The following is a 19,233-nucleotide window of genomic DNA, read 5'->3' as shown; positions in this document are numbered from 1 at the left end:
CAAGGCGACAAGGAGATTAATCATCACAAATGCATTGCTGTGTTCAGTAGACTGCAAGGAGGCTCTCTTGCTGGAAAGGGCCGGAAGAAGATGAGCACCCACGCCCCCCCCCCCCCGGAAGTAATCTCTCGTTGCTTTATTATCTACAAAATCCTTCACAAATCTTAATGGCTGCTTAGATTACTTCCCAATCTTGCTTTGTTTTGTTTTGTTGTTTACTGACAGGTAAAGTTACATATAGTTGGTTCTGATTGGTAAGTAAAGAAGCCAACAGCCAATAGCTGGAGAGGACAGACAGAAGCGGGGGATTTTAGGATTACCAGGCTTGGGACCCTGAGGAGGGAGAAAGAGAAGATCCACCATGTGGGAGTGTGTGGAGGGGAGGAGAGATGCTATGTCTGAGAAGAAACTGAGAGAGCATGGCCTAGGGGGCCGCCCAACTGGGTCTAGAGCAGCCAAGATAGAACACAGAATTAGTAAGTAATAACTCGGGGATTAACTGCATGGAGGGTTGGCAGTGACCCAGCTACTGTGCTGTTTAAGGCATATTAAAATATAAAGGCTGTGTGTATGTCTTTTGTTCGGGAACATAAACCACTGAGGTGGGAAGTAACCCGTGCTGGGATTAATGTATGACGTAAATAACTATTTCCACAACTTTATACGTTTCAAAGCCGCTGTGACAGTTCCCAGGCTGTTCCCACTCCCTATCTACGCAGCCTCCTTATAGCCCACCATTCTCCACGATTCCTGCTCTTTCTCTCTATTCGCTTACCTTCTCTTACCAGGCTCTGCTCTCTCTCTCTCTTGGTCCCTCCCGATCATTACTATTCTCTCCTGTTCCCTTGGCCTGGCCGCGGTCAGTCTGCTTGTTTTCCTCCCTGCTTTCTCTCATCTCTGCAGTAAAAACTTTAACCACGCCATGGGAGGAATCACACAAGTTAGCAGTTTCTTTACCGCACTCCCTTCCGTATAGTAGGTCAGCGTGGTGGTCCTTCTGAATTGTTGCACAGGAGGCAAAGCCCACAGGAGGCACACCAGTGAGAAATTATCTGGATATTAAGGGTAGCTGTGTCTAGTGGCTTTTTTTTTTTTTTTTTTTTTTTTTTTTTTTTGTTAATGTTTTACATTTTTATATTTTAAAAATATTTTAGGTTTCTTTATTTTTTTTTTTTTTTTTGTGCCAACTTGACACAAGCTGGAGTTAGCACAGAGAAAGGAGCCTCCCTCCATGAGAACCAGCTGTAAGGCATTTTCTCAATCAGTGATCAAGGGTGGGTGGGCCCATTGTGGGTGGTGCCATCCCTGGGCTGGTAGTCCTGGGTTCTATAAGAAACCATCTAATAACCAGCTCTCCTCCATGGCCTCTGCATGCTTCTGCCTCCAAGTTCCTGACCTGCTTGGGTTCCAGTTCTGACTTCCTTTGGTGATGAACAGCAATATGGAAGTGTAAGCTGGATAAACCCTTTCTTCCCCAAGTTGCTTCTTGGTCATTATGTTTTGTGCAGGAATAGAAACCCTGACCAAGGCACTATGGTACTTTGAATGTAATTGGCCCCCAAAGGCCCATAGGGAGTGGAACTATTAGGAGGTGTGGCCTTGCTGGAGGAAGTGTGTCACTTTGGAGGTGGGCTTTGAGGTCTCCTATGCCCAAGCCGTGACCAGTGTGACACACATCTTTCTGCTGCCTGCAGATCAAGAGGTCAAACTCTCAGCTTCCTTCTCCAGCATTCTGCCTAGCTACATGCCTCGTCTCAATAAGCAGGGGAGGGGCAGCTGTCGGGGATTTGGAGGAGGCAGTGAGTCAGCCAGTGATGACCCCTCACTTGCACCTCAGCACTAAGTGCTTTGGCTTGGTCATGGTCTCCTGCTCTGAGGTTCTGAGACAGAGGGTTAGCCAACAACATGGGCATTTTTCACTCCTGCAGGCACAGGGACAAGAATGGCCAGTGAGAATGGTTAGCCTTTCTTCTAGGCTCTGCCTGCCGGTTACCTAGCAACAGCCAGGTACTAGCCTGACTTGCTATAAAAAGGATTGTTTGGCCTCTCTCCTTCCCATTCCTCTTCCTTCTTCCCCCTCTTCCTCCCTTTCTCCTCCTCTCTCCCTGTTCTCTCTCTCTCTCTCTCTCTCTCTCTCTCTCTCTCTCTCTCTCTCTCTCTTCCTCAGCATGTTCCTGGCAGGCCTCTCTCCTCCTCTCCTCTCTCTTTCTGTTCTTCTCTGTCCCCTTCCTTCCTCTGCCTCTACTCCCATGTCTCAAATAAACTGCATTTTATACTAGACCTGTCCTATGGCTGATACCAGAGGTGGGGGATGCCTCAGCATGGGCCCGCTAAAACACCCCCTCCTGCTGCACTACAAAACATACCAAGAATAGCATCCATGTGGCTCCTACCTCACAGAGTCCTGGGATTTGCTAGGGTAGCTCAGGGGTGTGAATATAGCCTTGCAGTAACTTTGTCAAGGTAGCTGGAACTCAGTCTCTGTGCTGTCCTGTCTGGCTTGACCTGTTTGACTAGAAGACAAGGCCCACCCCTAACACACACACACACACACACACACACACACACACACACACACACACACCATATGCACACACATTACATGTATAAACACACACACCATATACACACACATTACATGTATAAACACACACACACAGCACATACACCACATGCACCACACACACCACATATATCATACACACATGTACACACACACACACCACATGCATACACACTACATGTACAAACATACCACACACACAAACACACACACACATACACACAAACACAGTGAACTCTGAAAACAGAAGCTGGGGAAAGACGCATCTTCATCTCCTATGAAAGAGGGAAGCTTCAACTTGCTTAACTTGCTTGTTAAGTTTGCCTCGTGTCCCCTCACTAGTCTTTTCTCACTCCTTTATCTAGTTGTATTTATTAATGATCCAACTCAGACCTTTATAGAGAGAGTAGAATTAAAAAATGAAATAAGTATATTATATTAATTCTACTTTCATCATTATATCTCTATTCTGTGTGTTTGATCTTAGCTCTTTACTTTCTTACGGTCATTGGTGTTGTAGACGTTACTTGAGTAGGGTTTTATTGTGTAAACACATATAAACATTGTAGAACATATTTGCTTCTGAGCCATTGACATTGCTGTTGATTCTGGAGATCAAGCCCAATGCTGTGAACCCACAAGGTAGGAGGTGAGATATACTTCCATCCCAGATGAGAGAACCTATACCATATTCCATTCATTACTTAGTCCTTCTCAAACTGGGACAGAATCTCAACATGAGTAATGAAGGAGACAAAAGACCCAAGATGCAGGGGAGTAGGGTTTGGATCGAGGCTGAAGACTCAACACTGGATGTAACAACAGAGAGAAGTAACACACTGCGCTCTCCACACAAGAGAGGCACTGCTGTAAGCCACCCCTACACTCTTCCAAGTTACATAACACAGACTCCACGGTAGTAACCAGAGATAATGCATCTCACATACTGCAGTGTCTAGAACACAACTCCTGAACTATCAAAGAGACCACACTCATGGGAATCCTATAGTAAAAGCAGGTCAGCCAATCAGATGCTACCAAATACAGCTCAGGAAGCCAAGGGAAACCACAAAAAGTAACCCAACTAGAATTAAGCCCAACACTCACTACAAAACAAACTGATGTTCCGAGGACCACTAATAAGAGAAGGTTACTCTATAAGAAGGTCTGTTAGTTGTCAGTAAGCTTGACTTGTGTGTATTTATGTAGCTGTGTGCCCAATACATAGGAAATGTGCACTCTCTTTACCACGCATGGAACCGTGGTAAAGAGAACTGAACTCCTACGAGGCACCAGCGGTGGTTTCTACCAGTATCAAAGAGTAAGCATCACAAAGATTCATTTTCTAACCACGGCGCAATGAAATTAAAAGTTAAGAACAGAGAGCAAAACCACAAGCAACAATAAAACTTCACACGTTTTAAAAAAGAAAGCTCAAACTTCCAAACAAATCTGTGGATCAAAGGGAAACTCAGAGCTCATTCTGTAAAATACTCTGCACCGAATAGCAGTGGAAGTGATAACTACAAACCCCTGCAGAACTGAGCCAGCACATCTCTCCAGGGGTGTCTACAACCTCAAAGGAAAAGACGTGTCTAAAGAACAGGCATTATCCCATTTAACATTTACTGAAGGAAGTTAAAAAAACATGGAATAATGTTAAAGAAAGGAGATCAAAACTGTAAATGAAAGATTGATCAAGGAGAAAAAAAAAAAAAAAAAACCCAGCAGAGAATGTCACCCAAATTAAAAACTATTCATTTAAGTAGATTCTGGAAATAGTCAGAACTAGAAGAAGCAAGAACAACAGAGCAACAGTTTGAAGAAAAGGGAGATGTAACTACTGTTCCACCAACAACTCAGAAGTGAGCAGGATTGCGAGTTCAAGCCCAGCCTGAGGTACATGGTGACATTTTATCTTAGAAAGAAGCCGAAGAAAGAGGAGAATTATACCTAATAAACCAATCATTTGAAAAAGTCAACTAGTGAACAAATATATGAAACAGGAAGCAGATGATTAACACAAACTATTTCAGAGGGCATCTCAGTTACTTTTCTATTGCTGTGATAGGGCACCATGACTTACAAAGAAAACATTTAATTTGGCTTATGGTTTTAGGGAGTTTGAATCCATGATGACAGAGTAAAGGAACAGCTGACAGCTCAGATCTCAGTCCACAGCCATGAGGAAGAGAGAGGGAGGGGGGAGGGAGGGAGGGAGGGAGAGAGAGAGAGAGAGAGAACCCTGGAGTATCACATGAGTCTTTCAAAACCTTGAATAAAGGTCACCCCTCTTAATCCTTCTCAAACTGGAAATTCCACTCATTGAGGACTAAGTATTCAAATATATGAGCCCATGGAAGCTATTATCACTCAAGCCAGCACAGACGCTTCAATGATTCTAATTCCTTTTACAGAGTTATTTTAGTCTTCCTATTAAACTTGGAATGAACTGCAGAGAAAATGGCCATAGGACCATCTCACTTATAAAAACAGACATCAGAATATCGATTACAATATTTGTACTTGGTTTTAGTCAGGTATGACAAAAACTAATATTCTGATCAATTAGAATTTATCTCAGCAGTGATGGATGGTACACTAGTAGAAAATCTCTTGATATGACCCCGTTTAAAGGTAGAAAATTAAATGGCCATGCCAATAGCAGGAAATGAATCCAAAGATGATTTAAAGAATGTTCATTAAAGCCAGACATGGAGGCACATTCCATTAATCACAGCACTCGGGAGGCAGAGGTGGGTGGATCTCTGAGTTCTAGCCTAGCCTGGTCTCTATGAGTTCCAGGATAGTTCCATGACAACCAGGGCTTCTCAGTGAGACCCTGTCAAAAATGTGTGTGTGTGTGTGTGTGTGTGTGTGTGTGTGTGTGTGTTTGTGTGTATGTGTGTTAAAAAATCTTTCACAGTAGTCATTATTAAAGAAAAGTTTCTTAAAATTAAAGGGGAAACACTGAAATAACAATATTTGCAGAATGGTGATTAGCCTTTTGTGTCTGTGAGTCCTGGTGTTATCTGACACACTTTCTGAGGCCCAGCTCTCTCAGGCTTCATCAAAGCCTCAGTTTCCATAAGGCAGGAATGTGTGACTCACCAGTAAGACCAGTTTGGAGAAAACCCTGTGGCTTCTTGGCAGTAGTTACACAAACAACAAACAGTAGGTCTACAGGAACTAGGAATTTGCTCTTAGACAGAGAAACGTAGGCAAGGAGCTGAGAACTGCCCTCTGTCTCCAGAGTGGCTTCTACGTTGTCATGCCTGGGAGCCTGTAACGCTTCAGAGTACAGCGGTTGGGCTGCCTGTCTTTTTCTAATTCTCCAGTCACCTCAGAAAACAAGCTTCAGCACTTGAAAGAGTTAACCACAAACTTACCACAGAATGTCAACTTGATTTAAATTAAAGTGTTATCAGATTGAGAGAGAGAGAGAGAGAGAGAGAGAGAGAGAGAGAGAGAGAGAGAGAGAGAGAGAGAGAAGTCTGGGGAGAAATATTCCTGCTCTTTCTCTGAAAACTAAAGACAGTTTTCCCCTCAAATCTTAGAAACCGATTTCTTGGGAAGGAGACATATTTTTAGCGGAGCACTGCTAAATTGGCTAATCCCACCCACAGTCTTCTGAAAAAAGACAGAGCCTTCCGAGAAGTAAATTGTAATTGTGAGGGCTAGTTTCAAATGGATATTGGTGGGATTTCCCCTGCATGTGTAGTCCCAGAACTCAGGAGGCTGAGAGAGGTGATTGCCATGAGTTTGAGGCCACCCTATCTACATAGTAAGTCAGTTCAGGATACATAGCTGGACCCTGTCTATAAATAAATGAATACATAAGTAAACAAACAAACAAATACGAGCTGGAGAGAAGGCCCAACTGTCAAGAGCCCTGGCTGCTCTTCCAGAGAGGTCCTGAAATCAATGTCCATCAACCACACGGTGACTCACAACCATCTGTAATGGGATCAGATGCCCTCTGTTGTCTAATGCCCTCTTCTCTCATACATGCATACATTTATATATATATATATATATATATAAATAAATATATATATATATATATAAACACATATATGTATATATTACATAAATAAATAAATTGTTAAAACAAACACAATTTTAAAACAAACAAGTGCAATTAAAGACTGGAGAAGTAGCCATGGTGTGGGACAGCTATTTAAGTTGCAGCCAACCATTGGACTGAGCCCAGGGGCCCCAATGGAGAAATAAGGGCAAGGACTGTAGGAGCTGAAGAGGTTTGCAACTCCTTAGGAAGAACAAGATCAATCAACTAGACCTCCCAAAACTTCCAGGGACTAAATCACCAACCAAAGAGCACACATGGAGAACCCATGGCTCCAGCTGCATATGTAGCAGAGGATTGCCTTATCTGGCATCAATGGGAGGGGAGGTCCTTGGTCCAGTAAAGGCTTGATGCCCAGTGAAGGGGAATACCAGGGCGGTGAGGTAGGAGTGGGTGAGTGGGTGGGGGGAGCACCCTCCTAGAAGCAGGGGGGGGGAGGATGGGATGGGGGGTTGCAGAGGGGAAACCAGGAAGGGGGATAACATTCGAAATGTAAATAAATAAAATAACCAACTTTAAAAAAAGATTAGAATAGAAACAGAAAACAAAGAAAAGGTCATGAAAATCTGGGGCACCCATTCTAAATACTGCTAATACCGTGGTATAAGCACTTATACTGTATATTATAATATGAATGTATATTGAAATATGTAAAACCAAGGCTGGGAGATGGCTTCGTGGGTTTGCCACGGAAGTGTGAGAACCTGAGTTCACTTCCCCAGCACTCTATAAACCCTGTATGGCTGTGCGCACGCAAACCCCAACACAGAGGATAAGAGAGGCGGAGACAGGCGGACCCCCTGAGCTCACTGGCTAGACAGCCTAGGTTTTCAATGGCGGCAGTTGTAGTCTCTAAGAATGGCCAATAGTTCCTCAGCATTGGCAGCTAAAAACTACCTCAGAGAAGCAGCCTCTGAGGAGACAGTGAGAAAGGGAAAGTGATGTCTGGGAGTAGACAGGGAAACCTAGAAGTGAGCCCTCAAGGCACACCTCCCTGGGGGGGGGGGGGTACCAGCGGGACTCCTGAGGACGCGGCCCTTTTATCCTAAAACGACTCTTAAAAGTTCGGGTCCCTTTCCTTTAAATAAGGAGTTTTCTCTTCACAAAGGTTCTTTTTTTGTTCTAAATCAAGCTCTGAACAGAGAGGTGTCACTACCACAAGGACCGGAAGCACACACCAAGCTGCTACTCAGCTGAGTGACAGACTTGGCGGGGAAAACCGCCACAACCTGCCCACAGTCAGCAAGTGTCAAACATACAACCCCGTGTCAAGTCACTGGCCCCAAAACTCCCTGGAAACTCTCGGGGTGCTGGGCAGGAAGAGGCTGACGTCAGCGGAGATGTCGGGGACTTCAAAAGAAACTTTTAGAACCACTTCTTTTGCCGTTCCCCACAACATGATAAACTGACCTTCTCCCTGGGGACATGGGCCTGTTTGGTTTTAGGGCTGCTTTCGTTTACATATATACAGTGTGGCTTTTTTTTTTTTACATATCAATTTATTATATATTATTCTTATAGTTTATTAATACACCTTTAAAGCACTGCTTTTCTTTTTGGCTTTGCACAGTAATAGTAAGAACTGGGGACCCAGCTCAGAGGTAAAGTGTTTGTCTAGTGTGAGCTGAACCCTGGGCTCAATCCTTAGCATCACAGAAAACAAAAACCAAAGTCTAGTGTGATAATATACTTTGTAATCCCAGCACCTGGGGGATTCGGAGGAAGGGAGGAAGGAAGATAATGAGTTTAAGGCCATCCTGGTCTGTGTGGGAAGTTCAAGGTCAGCCTGAGTTAGAGGCCTTGTCTCAAGAAACAAAAACTCAGTGGTAGAATTGCTTCTCTAGCTTAGTTTGGTGAGGTCCTGGGTTAGATCCTTAGAACCACAGGAGATGTAAAAAAGAAGATAACAAGAGGGGAAGAGAGGGGAGGGGAGGGGAAGGGAGAGGGCAGGAAGAGAGGTCAGGGCAGGGCAGGGGAGAAGAGGGGAAGGGAGGGGAAGGAAATGGAGGGGAGAGGAGGGGAGAAGAGGGGAAGGGAAGAGAAGGAGAAGCAAGGGGTGGGGAAGGCAAGGGAAGAGAAGAGAAGGAAAAGTCACTAATGGTGTGAATTGAATTAATAAGGTTCCTTCCCCCCTGCCCTCCCTCCCCGCTTTCCTTTCTTCCTTGAAGAGGTCATAGATGTTGAGGACCTGAGAGATCTTCAAATGTACTCAGACATGTGGTAGTTGGCCTATAGATGGTGCCTCTAAGACTCCTGAGCCTGTGGAAACAGTCTGTTACTGAAGGACTCCCAGTAAATCCTACCTGAGATGTCCCTGAAAGGTATTGCTTGAGCCAAACAAGCCCAAAACCTCTGCAGATTGTTCTAAACTCAAAACGGAAAGGGCTGGATTCTAATAATTCTAGTCGCTCACGCTGACAAAACAGCATGAGCCCTGCTCTCTTCTGCATGTACATATAATGGGAGGCATTTCCTAGCTTACAGTGTGTTAGTCTTGCAGGAGGAGTGGACAGCGGCCTGTGTGTCCACCAGCTCTGTGTTCTTACATGAATCTCAGCCCTTGGCTTAGATATTCTCTCCTCATAAGCAAGAAGCTCCTGGAGGCCAAGAGTTGGCTCTTATTCATCTCTGCCTCTCTAACCTTGTGAGAAGATGCTCAATAGGTCATGACTGAATTGATGAGAAGCAAAGCAGCAGACATAGAAATAGTGTGAAGCCCTGCCACAGGGGTAGGGCGTTCCTTGCCTCTGTTCCTCTCACCTGTCACACTTACCTGTAAGCGGCCTCTTAGTCTGCCCTTAGAAACACATAACCATCTTTGTCTTTTGTTTTTTATTACCAAGAGCACACACACACACACACACACACACACACACACACACACACAGAGAGTTTCTGAAGGAGGTATCTATTTTGGTCCCACACAGAAAACAGTGGGCGACTTTGTGGGCAGAGATGGCAATTCCTGAACAAGGTGTGGTGACTCATGGCCAAAGGTGCTCAGACTTTCCTCTGTTTTGCTGGTTGCCACCCAGACTCTGCTGCCATGCCTTCTTTGAAATGCTATCAAATGCAAGGAAAACACCCCAGGCTGTTCTTTGAAGGTAACAGAAGGATTCAGAGAACACAGGATCTAAGACTAGCAGGGTCCTGAGGAGCTCCCACCAGACTGAACTCCAGACACATGCAAGCGCGGCAGAATAATCAGAAGTTTGAGACTGGCCTTAATCACTTCATGAATTTCTAAGCCACCCTGGGCTACATATATTCAGGGGAAAAAAAAAAAAAGAGGCTGAGGCTATGCTGAGGTGTAACTGTCTGGGAGAGCAAGAGGACTCAGGCTTGAATTCCTACCCTCCAGGTAAAAATCCCAGCACCATGATGTATGTTTGTAGCCCCAGCAGAGGACTGGAGAAGATAAGACCACTGCAGCTTTTGAATAGGTGATCTAGCTGAATTGGTGAGCTCCAGGTTCAGTGAGAGAGTGTCTCAAAAAAGATAAGGTCAAGGGATGAAAGAAGATGGAGTGCGAACAAACCTCTGACCTCCACACACATGTGTATATACATGCGTGTGTATACACACACACACACACACACACACATGCATGCATGCACGCACACACGCACACATGCACATAAATAAAGACAAGAGATTCAACAGGTGGTCCATTCGGGTGTGGCTCAGGATGGTGGGTAGAGAGATTCTGTAAACTCAGATTCTGGAGTCTTCCTAGTTGTGTTACACCAGCTACTGATTTATACTGACCAAAGACTCCATTGGTCAACTGCTAAGTGAAGATAACAAGAATTGCTTTTTATGCTGTTTTATTTCCGGGGCTCACTATGTGGGCCTAACTGGCTTGGAAAACTCTGTGTCAGCGGTTCTCAATCTGTGGGTTGCCTAAGACAATTGGGGAAAAACAGATATTTACAATACAGTTCATAAAAGTAGCAAAATTACAGCTATGAGGTAGCAACAAAAATAATTTTATGGTTGGGGAGTCGCCTCAGCATGAGGAACTATATTAGAGGGCTGCAGTGTTAGGTTGAGAACACTGCTCTGTGTAGAGGAGACTGGCACAAAACTTAGAGAGCTGTTGCCTTGTTTTCCCAAGTGTTGACCACAATGCCCAACACAACCACCTTATTTTGAAAACTGAACCAAGATACTGATTTAACACAATACTAAGAGATAGCACATAGTCAGTGAGCATAAGCTCTCGCTATCATCATCCCTGTTTAAAATGTTTCTTCTGGAACTGGAGGGAAGTCTCAGAACTTAAGAGCACTTGTTGCTCTTGCAGAGGACCTGAGTTCAAGTCCCAGTACCCACATAGTGGCTCACAACCTTCCATAATTCCAGTTTCAGGAGAGCCAATGCTTTACCCTTGCCTCCTTGGGCACCAAGCATGCCCTGAGTATACATACACACATGCAGGCCAAATATCCATACACCCACACATACAAGAAAAAATTTAAACCTATAAATAAATAAATAAATAAATAAATAAATAAATAAATAAATAATAAACCATTCACTGTTGGTCATGTGAGCCTCAGCCTCCTGCAGGTAGGATGTCTGGTGCTATCTTGAGAGTTGCTGGTCGAAGCCTAGTGAACTGTCAGGGTAAAAGTAGGCTGTCATGTTAGAAGCCATGAGATTCTGGCCTTGTGGTATGAGGTTGACAGGGCTGCATCAGAGTTAAAAACACAGATGTAGAGGTAGAAGAAAACTCAAAAATTCTTTGACTACATCCAGGGTGTCACGGGGTACTGTCAAGGCTACTCAGTAATTCATCATGTCAAAGAAATCTGCTAGAGGCAACTAGCCTGCGTGCACTGGAGGATTTAAGTAGGATGAGGAACATGCAAAGTCTTATGTCTGAGCAAAATCATTTATTATTATTATTATTATTATTATTATTATTACACATGTCTATGTGTATACGTGTGTGTGTGTGTGTGTGTGTGTGTGTGTGTGTGTGTGCGTGTGCCATCTATCTTTTCTCTTGAGATATGGTTTCCCAACAACCTAGAGCACACCGATTTGGCTGATAGACCAGTAAGCCCCAGCGTTCTACCCATCTCGGCTTTCCCAGCACTGGGATTACAAACATGTGCCACCAGGTTCAGCTTTTTTATGTGGGGAAAGTATTCATTTTTATCAGAGGAACACTATGCACTTGAAACTCATTTTGTTCAGACACACGTCTCTGCGAATGGATAATGGCCCATGTGTACGGCTTCAGCAGAATCATCCCACAGTACTGTCTTCTAACATATTCTGTTCTTTTTGTTTTGCTTTTGTTTTTTGTTTTTTGAGACAGGGTTTCTCTGTGTAGCCCTGGCTGTCCTGGAACTCACTCTGTAAACCAGGCTGGCCTCGAACTCAGATGTCCTCCTGCCTCTGCCTCCCAAGTGCTGGGATTAAAGGCGTGCGCCACCACTGCCCAACTGATGCTCTGTTATTCTTAAGCACCATTCAGAGCTCTCCAAAAGCCCTTCTCAAAGCATCATCTTTCATTACCCAGGCAGTAGGCTGCTCTCTGTATTCTGACCACTCATAATATCCATAGGCCGGTTATATAGACTGTGCAACCTTTGATCAATATTTAATCTTCTCTGGAGTTGTTCCCCATTTTAGTTGCAAGCTCTGTGTGGTTAGGTAGTGTGCATTTTTGTTGTTGTTGTTGTTATTGTTGTTGTTGTTGTTGTTACATGATAGCCTGCTGCTCAGAACTGGGCTCATGCACTGACAACACATATCTCATGTTGGAGCCTGTTTGAACAGAATTTCAAGTTACCGAATCCCTCTCCAAACAGAATGCTTTATAACAAAATCCCCAGGGGTCTTGTACAGTTTGAGAAGTTCTCCGAAAAAAAAAGAAAAAAAGAAAAGAAAAGAAAGAAAGAAAGAAAAAAACAAAAAACAAAAAACAAACAAAAAAAGAGAAAAGAAAAAACAAAAGAAAAAAGAAAAAAGAAAAAAAAGAGAAGTTCTCCTCTATTTTCAAAGAATAAAAATGAAGCAATGGAATTAACCAGCATGAAAACCATTTGCGTTTCTCTTCTTCTCCTTCCCTCCCTTTCTCCCTTCCCCTCTTTCTTCTCTTCTTGTTTTTTTTTTTTTTCTTTTTAAGATAGTCTCACTGTGGAGCTCTGTGCTGGCCTCAAACTCACAATCTTCCTGCACCAATGTCCCAAGTGCAAGCAAGGGTCACAGCGATGCACACCATGCCCAGCTGTAGGATTATTCCATTATATTACTTCTCTACAGTATTAGGCGGATCGCATCCCTCACTACATCTTCATTGTTTGGAGGGACATAAAAATAATGTCATTAGTATGCCTGGTTCTTCTCCCCTGAGAGTCTGACTTACTTCACTGGTCTGAAGAAGTCGCAGCCATCGCTTTTACAGGCATTCCAGATGCGCGATGTAACTGCAGCCGGGGTTGGGAAACATGGCTCCACAGACAGTTCCCAATGAGACCTGTGTTGTCTTGTTGATAAAGGCAAAATCTAGAATGACCATAAAATCAACTAGCCAAAAACTATGTGAGCAACATTAGAGTAGAAAACACCCAACATTTTTAAAGATCACGTAGTTGTTGTTTTCCCTGCAAATGGGTGATGTCCTTGAAAATGTGGCAGAGAGTTGGAAAGGGAACAGAATGTTGACTCATTGGCAGATGCCGGCTTTCCCTTGGCAGTCTTCCTTATCAGAATCAATCAGCAGATGTTTGTCTTCATGTTGGAGAAGAAGGGCTGTACCTTTTTCCATCCCTATAACTCTAATGCATGAATGGATGGCTGCATGGATAAAGAGATATCACTTATCACTTCTGAGAATCAGGATAAAGGCATACAGAAGATGTAATCAAGTCATCAAGAGGCCTGGTATCACTGGGCAGAAGTGGTGCATGCCTTTAATCCCAGAAGACAGAGACAGGTGGAGCTCTGAGGTGGTGGCTGTTCTAATCTACAGGTTGAGTTCCAGGACAGCAGGTCTTATTTATGTATGTCTCTATATGTACGTGCAGGACAGAAGAGGTCACTGGACCCAAATAGGCAGGTATAAGACTCCCAGCATGGGTACTAGGAACCAAACTGCAGAAGTAGTATGCACTCTTAAGCACAGAGGCATCTCAGGTAATAACTTTTTGAAGTAATGCAATGAATAAAGGCTCTCCTCCCCCCCCCCCCAGAGGGACTGGCTCAAGATAAAGAGAAGAAAGAGATAGATTCCCACTCCTTTTGCGAGCCATGGACACAGTTTGAAGGAAGAAATCCCCATAGCAAGCCATCAAACAGGGGAAGGCTTCACCAAAACACAGTGGTGTTTTTACCCTACACCCACACGTCGAGCAGTACAGAATTAGTAGTCATGCTGCAGTGCAGAGCATTGCACTCTGGAGAGTGGGGAAAGAACCTGGAACCCAGCTCTCAGGTTTGGGTCTGCTGATACTGGGTGACCTTTCAATCCACATGGGAGTGGGCATGTCTTTGGTTGGGAACTTTTCTTGTTTCCAAAAGTACCCCCAGCATAAAAAGGACTTGCATGTGTGTGTGTGCGCACGAGTGTATGTGTGTGTGTGTGTGTGTGTGTGTGTGTAGGTCTTCCCCCCCGCCCCCAGAATTCTTAATGTATAATGATGGAATTTTAAGGGGATTTCAAGATCTCTGCAACAACCTTCTCCTGTTGCAGAGAGAAGTTTGCTGAAAGCTGTGTCTTGCTACGTCTTGCCTTTGGTTTTTCTAACATCATTAGATATCTTGTTCCATACTACACATCTTTAAAATTTCATTTGCCTTCTAGCTCTATTTCTCACTGACGGCTGGTGACACGCTCTATTTCTTAAGAGAATTCTATCTCTATCTGGCCATCACTGGGCATTAAGGAAAACAGAGTTCACATGAACAGCCACTGTGTCAGGGTGCAGCCTATCCTCATGGCGTTCATTGCTACCACAGGAATGGTTTCCACAAGAAATTACACAAAAGTGTCTGGAATTCTCAAAGGTTTTGAGTGTGTGTGTGTGTGTGTGTGTGTGTGTGTGTGTGTGTGTGGTGTGGTGTTCAGGGCTGGGGAGATGACTTGGTAGGTAAAGTGCTTGCCTTGTAAATATGAGGAGCTCAGTTCTGATCCCTGGTGCTCACATAAATCAGTATGCAGCTGGAAAGATAGTGCAGCGGTTAAGAACACCTGCTTTAGCAGAGGACCCAGGTTTGCTTCCCACCACCCACATGGGAGTTGAAGACTCTCTATAGTTCCAGTCTGAGGTGATCCAATGCCCTCTTTTGACCTCTGAGGGCACCAGGCAGGCATGTGGTGCTCATATATATACATGCAGGCAAAGCAATGATACATCTAATATATATATATATATATATATATATATATATATATATATATATATATATATATATATATATATTACAGCAGTGTATACCTTTAGTATCAGCCCTAAGAAAGCAGTAGGCAGATTCTTGACCAACCAACTGAGCCTAACCATGTAGTCCCAGACCAGCAAGAAACTCCATCTCTAGACAACAACAATAAAAAGCCCAAACAATAAGAAAACCAACTCATGTGAATGGCACCTGAGGATTAATGCCTAAGTTGAGTTTTGGTCTCCACACACATTCATCTATACACATAGCTGCATGAATACACATATGCATACATGAACATAAAAACCCTCGCCTTTGGGAGGGACCCAGTGATGGAGGTGTTGAGTGTAAGAAGCTCTTCTTTCAGAGCATGGCCAGTTGACACGTAAATGGACGAAATAAATTACTGTTTTTTTCAATGTTCAAAGCTAAATCGAGCACCGACATGGGTTCCATATCAAGCTATTTTAGACCCTTAGGAACAAATGTCATGATTGCTTCATTAAATATTCCCAGTGCTTAGCAAAACCACATGTCTCCAAGGTCTATTTTGGATGATGAACAAAGCCACAGCAGCTCTAACACTGTGAAGAAACTGAAGGGGCACTGTGAAGCATGCGTTTTAATAACAGAGCTGAAGACGGGAACTTCTAGTGTAGGCAGTAGCCTTTACCAGAAGGAATAACTAGACATGCGCACCACCTTAATATATTTCCATACCTTCTGTCTTCTGACTCTAGAAGGATAAGGATTTGATTACAGAATTCCTAGAATGAAAATTGATCAAGAGACAGCTCAGAGTTTCCGCGATTCTAAGAAAGGTGGCTTCAGTTAGCTGCTGCTGTGTTGACAACATTGGGGAGAATTCTCTTTTAACCACATCCCAAGACCCAGTGATATAGAGACTAAAAACACCCGGGTTGACTAATACATCCCTTGTACCACATCACAATTTTAAATGGTGGCTTTGGAAATTTTCAGAATGAAAATCTGCCTTATGAATCAGCTAGAAATTGACTCTGGCTTATCTCATTAAAGACCTCTTGCCCCCAAGGAATAGAAAGACTTGTCTATTTTTCTACTCTTTCTTAAAAATTTAGTATTTATTTATTTTTATGTGTATAAGCACTTGACCCACATCTATGCCTATTTGCCATGTGTTTGGTGCCTTTGGAGGCCAGAAAAAGTTGTTGAATTCCCTGGAACTGGAGTTACAGATGGCTCTGAGACAATATCTTGGGTCCTGGGTTCTCAACTCATCCCAAGAGTAATGAGTGCTCTAAACCAACAATGAGCCATCTTTCTAGCCCCATTAATTGCTTAAACTGAATTCTTCCTGGAGGATAAAGAAAGCAGAAATGAGATCATCCCTTGCCCTGGGGTACTTGCTGACCTCAACTAGTCTGGCCATTTCTTTCTGTTTCCCACTGGGAACCAAGTTGCCTCTTGACACACTTCCTTGCACCTGATCACTTTCTATTATCAGACAGAGTCACCTCTGGTCTTGCTTCCAATAGAAAAGACAAAAGGGATGTGAGCCTTGCAACACTGATATTCTGATTTTGGGGTTACTTCTACTGATTCATGACACCCACACTGTAAAGTGGTTAGAAGTTGTAATAAAATGTATACATCTGGTTTATCAAGTGTACTCTGTAAATGGCATTCCCTGACATTTTCAAGTAGTTTTCTGTTGCCTACCAAATGCAACTAAAGCATTTTAAGTTGTGGGCTAGGAATGCAGCTCAGGGTTGGAGTGCTTGCTTAGTGTGCTCAAGGCCTTAGATTTCTATCCCCAATAACACAGGAAAAGACAAGGATTGAGCTTCCTGTCCAGAGCTTTAATGCCTTTGGCCCCATTCCCATCTTTCTGTTCTTTATTCAATAGCCCCATATTCAGAGAATACACTTACTGACTCCTCAGACACTTCTATGTCTTGATCCATGTGCCTTCTCATCTGAAATCTTCCCTTATGGAAATTTACCAATCTCCAGGGCTCCATGGACACGCTATCTTCATGAAGCCTTCGCTGACAGCCCCACACCCCTGTAGCTCCAGGCACACTTTAACCTGTATTGCTGTTATTTCCCTATATACACATGCATAAGAAGTAGTGGACAGATGTTTTGCAAAACCAAGTAAATGAGCCTTATATAAGTCAACCACAGCTCATAACACAAGTTTACTTGAAAGCCTTTCCTCAGAGACAGAATACTAGTAACTGTAAAGACTTGGTTATTCTGATTTGAACTAACCTGACAAAGACACCATTGAGGGAAAGATGCTGTTAAGGGAGAAATCACACATTCAAAGCTTCCTAAAATCATAAACATCTTAACTCCAAAACCAAGATGCTCCTAAGTGGCCCAACACAATGTGATCACTTGCCCCCAAGTCAGCAACCAAACTTCGTGTATAGGTCATATATTTTACTCTTCTTAATACATTTTTTTCTGGGGTCATTTAAGAATAAATTCCTAGAAATTAAGACTATGGAACTGTAGGCTTTCAAAAAATACATTTTCAGCCTAGTGTGGGGGTGTGCACAGAAGCAGGTGGATCTTTATGAGTTTAAAGCCAAACTAGTTAACATGGCATAGTCTAGGCAACCCAAGACTACATAGTGAGACAGTCCCATCTCTATCTATCTATCTATCTATCTATCTATCTATCTATCTATCTATCTATCTATCTATCATCTATCTATCATCTATCTAATAGACTTGAAATATATGTATTTCCACAAACCTTATTTCTCTTTCTGGATTAGCAAGGAAAAAACGGTATTAGGAAATTCACCCTCAATTAAGAAGAGTTGCTGGATGTCTGGGCTGGTGGTGGTTTTTATTTCTTAAAACTATACCTGACAAAATCCATGATGGTAGAATTCACATTTTACATACATGTCCACAATGTACACACACAGAAGTTATACCCAGAGGAGCAGAGGAAAGTCATGCTCTGAAAAATAAATATATTTATGCTTTCTGAAATTGCCATAAAATGACATTTACAAGAAACTTCCAAGACAGCAAAACCAAACCATCCCTGGGAATGAAACCTAAAAAGGACTGTGAATGAGAAATTCCTTCCTGCTATTTTAAGAAAGGTTGATATACTAGGGACCACTGAGGCACAAAAAGAGGTCCTGGTGGACCACGGACAAGAGGTAGAACCCATGACTCAACTCCCTCTTCAAAGTTCTCCATCTCATCGTTCCCTCTGGTTGTATAGCTGAGGAGATGTAAGCTTACCAAGATTCCATTAGTCTTCCCAAGATCCCCAACGCAGCCCCTGGCCCCTTACCTGCCCGACAACTGGGTACTATGGTTAATGAGAGAAACCCCAACATCAGCAAGCGTGGCTCCATCTTCCTGGCACGTGGGATCAGGATGGAGGAGGGAGCTGGATGAAGTTCTCTGCAGTATATTGGGTCAACCCCTTTTCTGCATCCTCCTGGGAGAATGCCAGAACAAGGGCTCAGTCCTCTCAGTTTGTCATCTTGGCTTTTATACGATGTCAATGACAGCCGGGAGTCGTTCTATTTAAGCATTAGGCTGATCTGCTCAGCAGGAAGTTGTGCCTACTCTGTTCTGTGATCTCATATAGGAAGTGTTTTTTGATGACAATATAGTTTGCGGTAATTTTTCAAACCAGTTTTTTTTTTCAAGTTCAATTACTGGGAGGTGTGGGCAGTGTTTGGTGAGAAGGATCGGGCTTCACTTATGAGTCCTTCTCTTGTGTTTTGCCTGTACAAGGGAAGGGGGATTCCCTGCCACAGCAGGAGGGGTGAGCAAGCACTTCTTGGCAGTGGTCTCACTTAGGGTTTTGTAAACTGAGTCCTCTAGGGGGAGTCCCCCCCCCCAGAAGACTCAACAAAGTCTGAGAAGCAAGGTCATGCAAGGGGGTGGGAGGGCATCTTTAGCCAAAGACCTGCATCTCATCTAAATTAGCCTGACCCTAGAGCCCTCCTAGAAGTGTAACTGAGTTCAAGGCTGTGCTGTATGCTCAAAGGAAGATGATAAGCAAACACCTCTGTATTGGTTCAGTCCATGCAAGGTGGTCTTAAATAATTCTGATGCACGATTCTTAGTTCCATGGGTGTGGGACCCACAAATGCAGAAGATGGACTGTTTGTTACCCAGATGTGTTTGCAGTTGCAATGGGAAGATTTTAAGTTTAGCCTCT

The 19,233-nt window shown here is 43.5% G+C and overlaps 1 protein-coding gene across 1 annotated transcript in view; it reads right to left on the bottom strand.

Annotated features, from left to right (window-relative positions):
- Positions 1-18,550, bottom strand: part of Il2ra (interleukin 2 receptor subunit alpha) — a 42,028-nt gene extending 23,478 nt beyond the window's left edge. The window contains exon 1 of the mRNA XM_021215974.1: positions 18,352-18,550. Coding sequence (XP_021071633.1) covers positions 18,352-18,415 — 64 coding nt within the window. The 5' untranslated portion in view covers positions 18,416-18,550. The remainder of the gene's footprint in view (positions 1-18,351) is intronic.
- Positions 18,551-19,233: the final 683 nt, after the last annotated feature.

This window comes from Mus pahari, chromosome 16 (genome assembly GCF_900095145.1).
Source record: "Mus pahari chromosome 16, PAHARI_EIJ_v1.1, whole genome shotgun sequence".
NCBI lineage: Eukaryota > Metazoa > Chordata > Mammalia > Rodentia > Muridae > Mus > Mus pahari.
The sequence above is the reverse complement of the archived record's forward strand: the minus strand, read 5'-3'. Positions and strand labels throughout refer to the sequence as shown.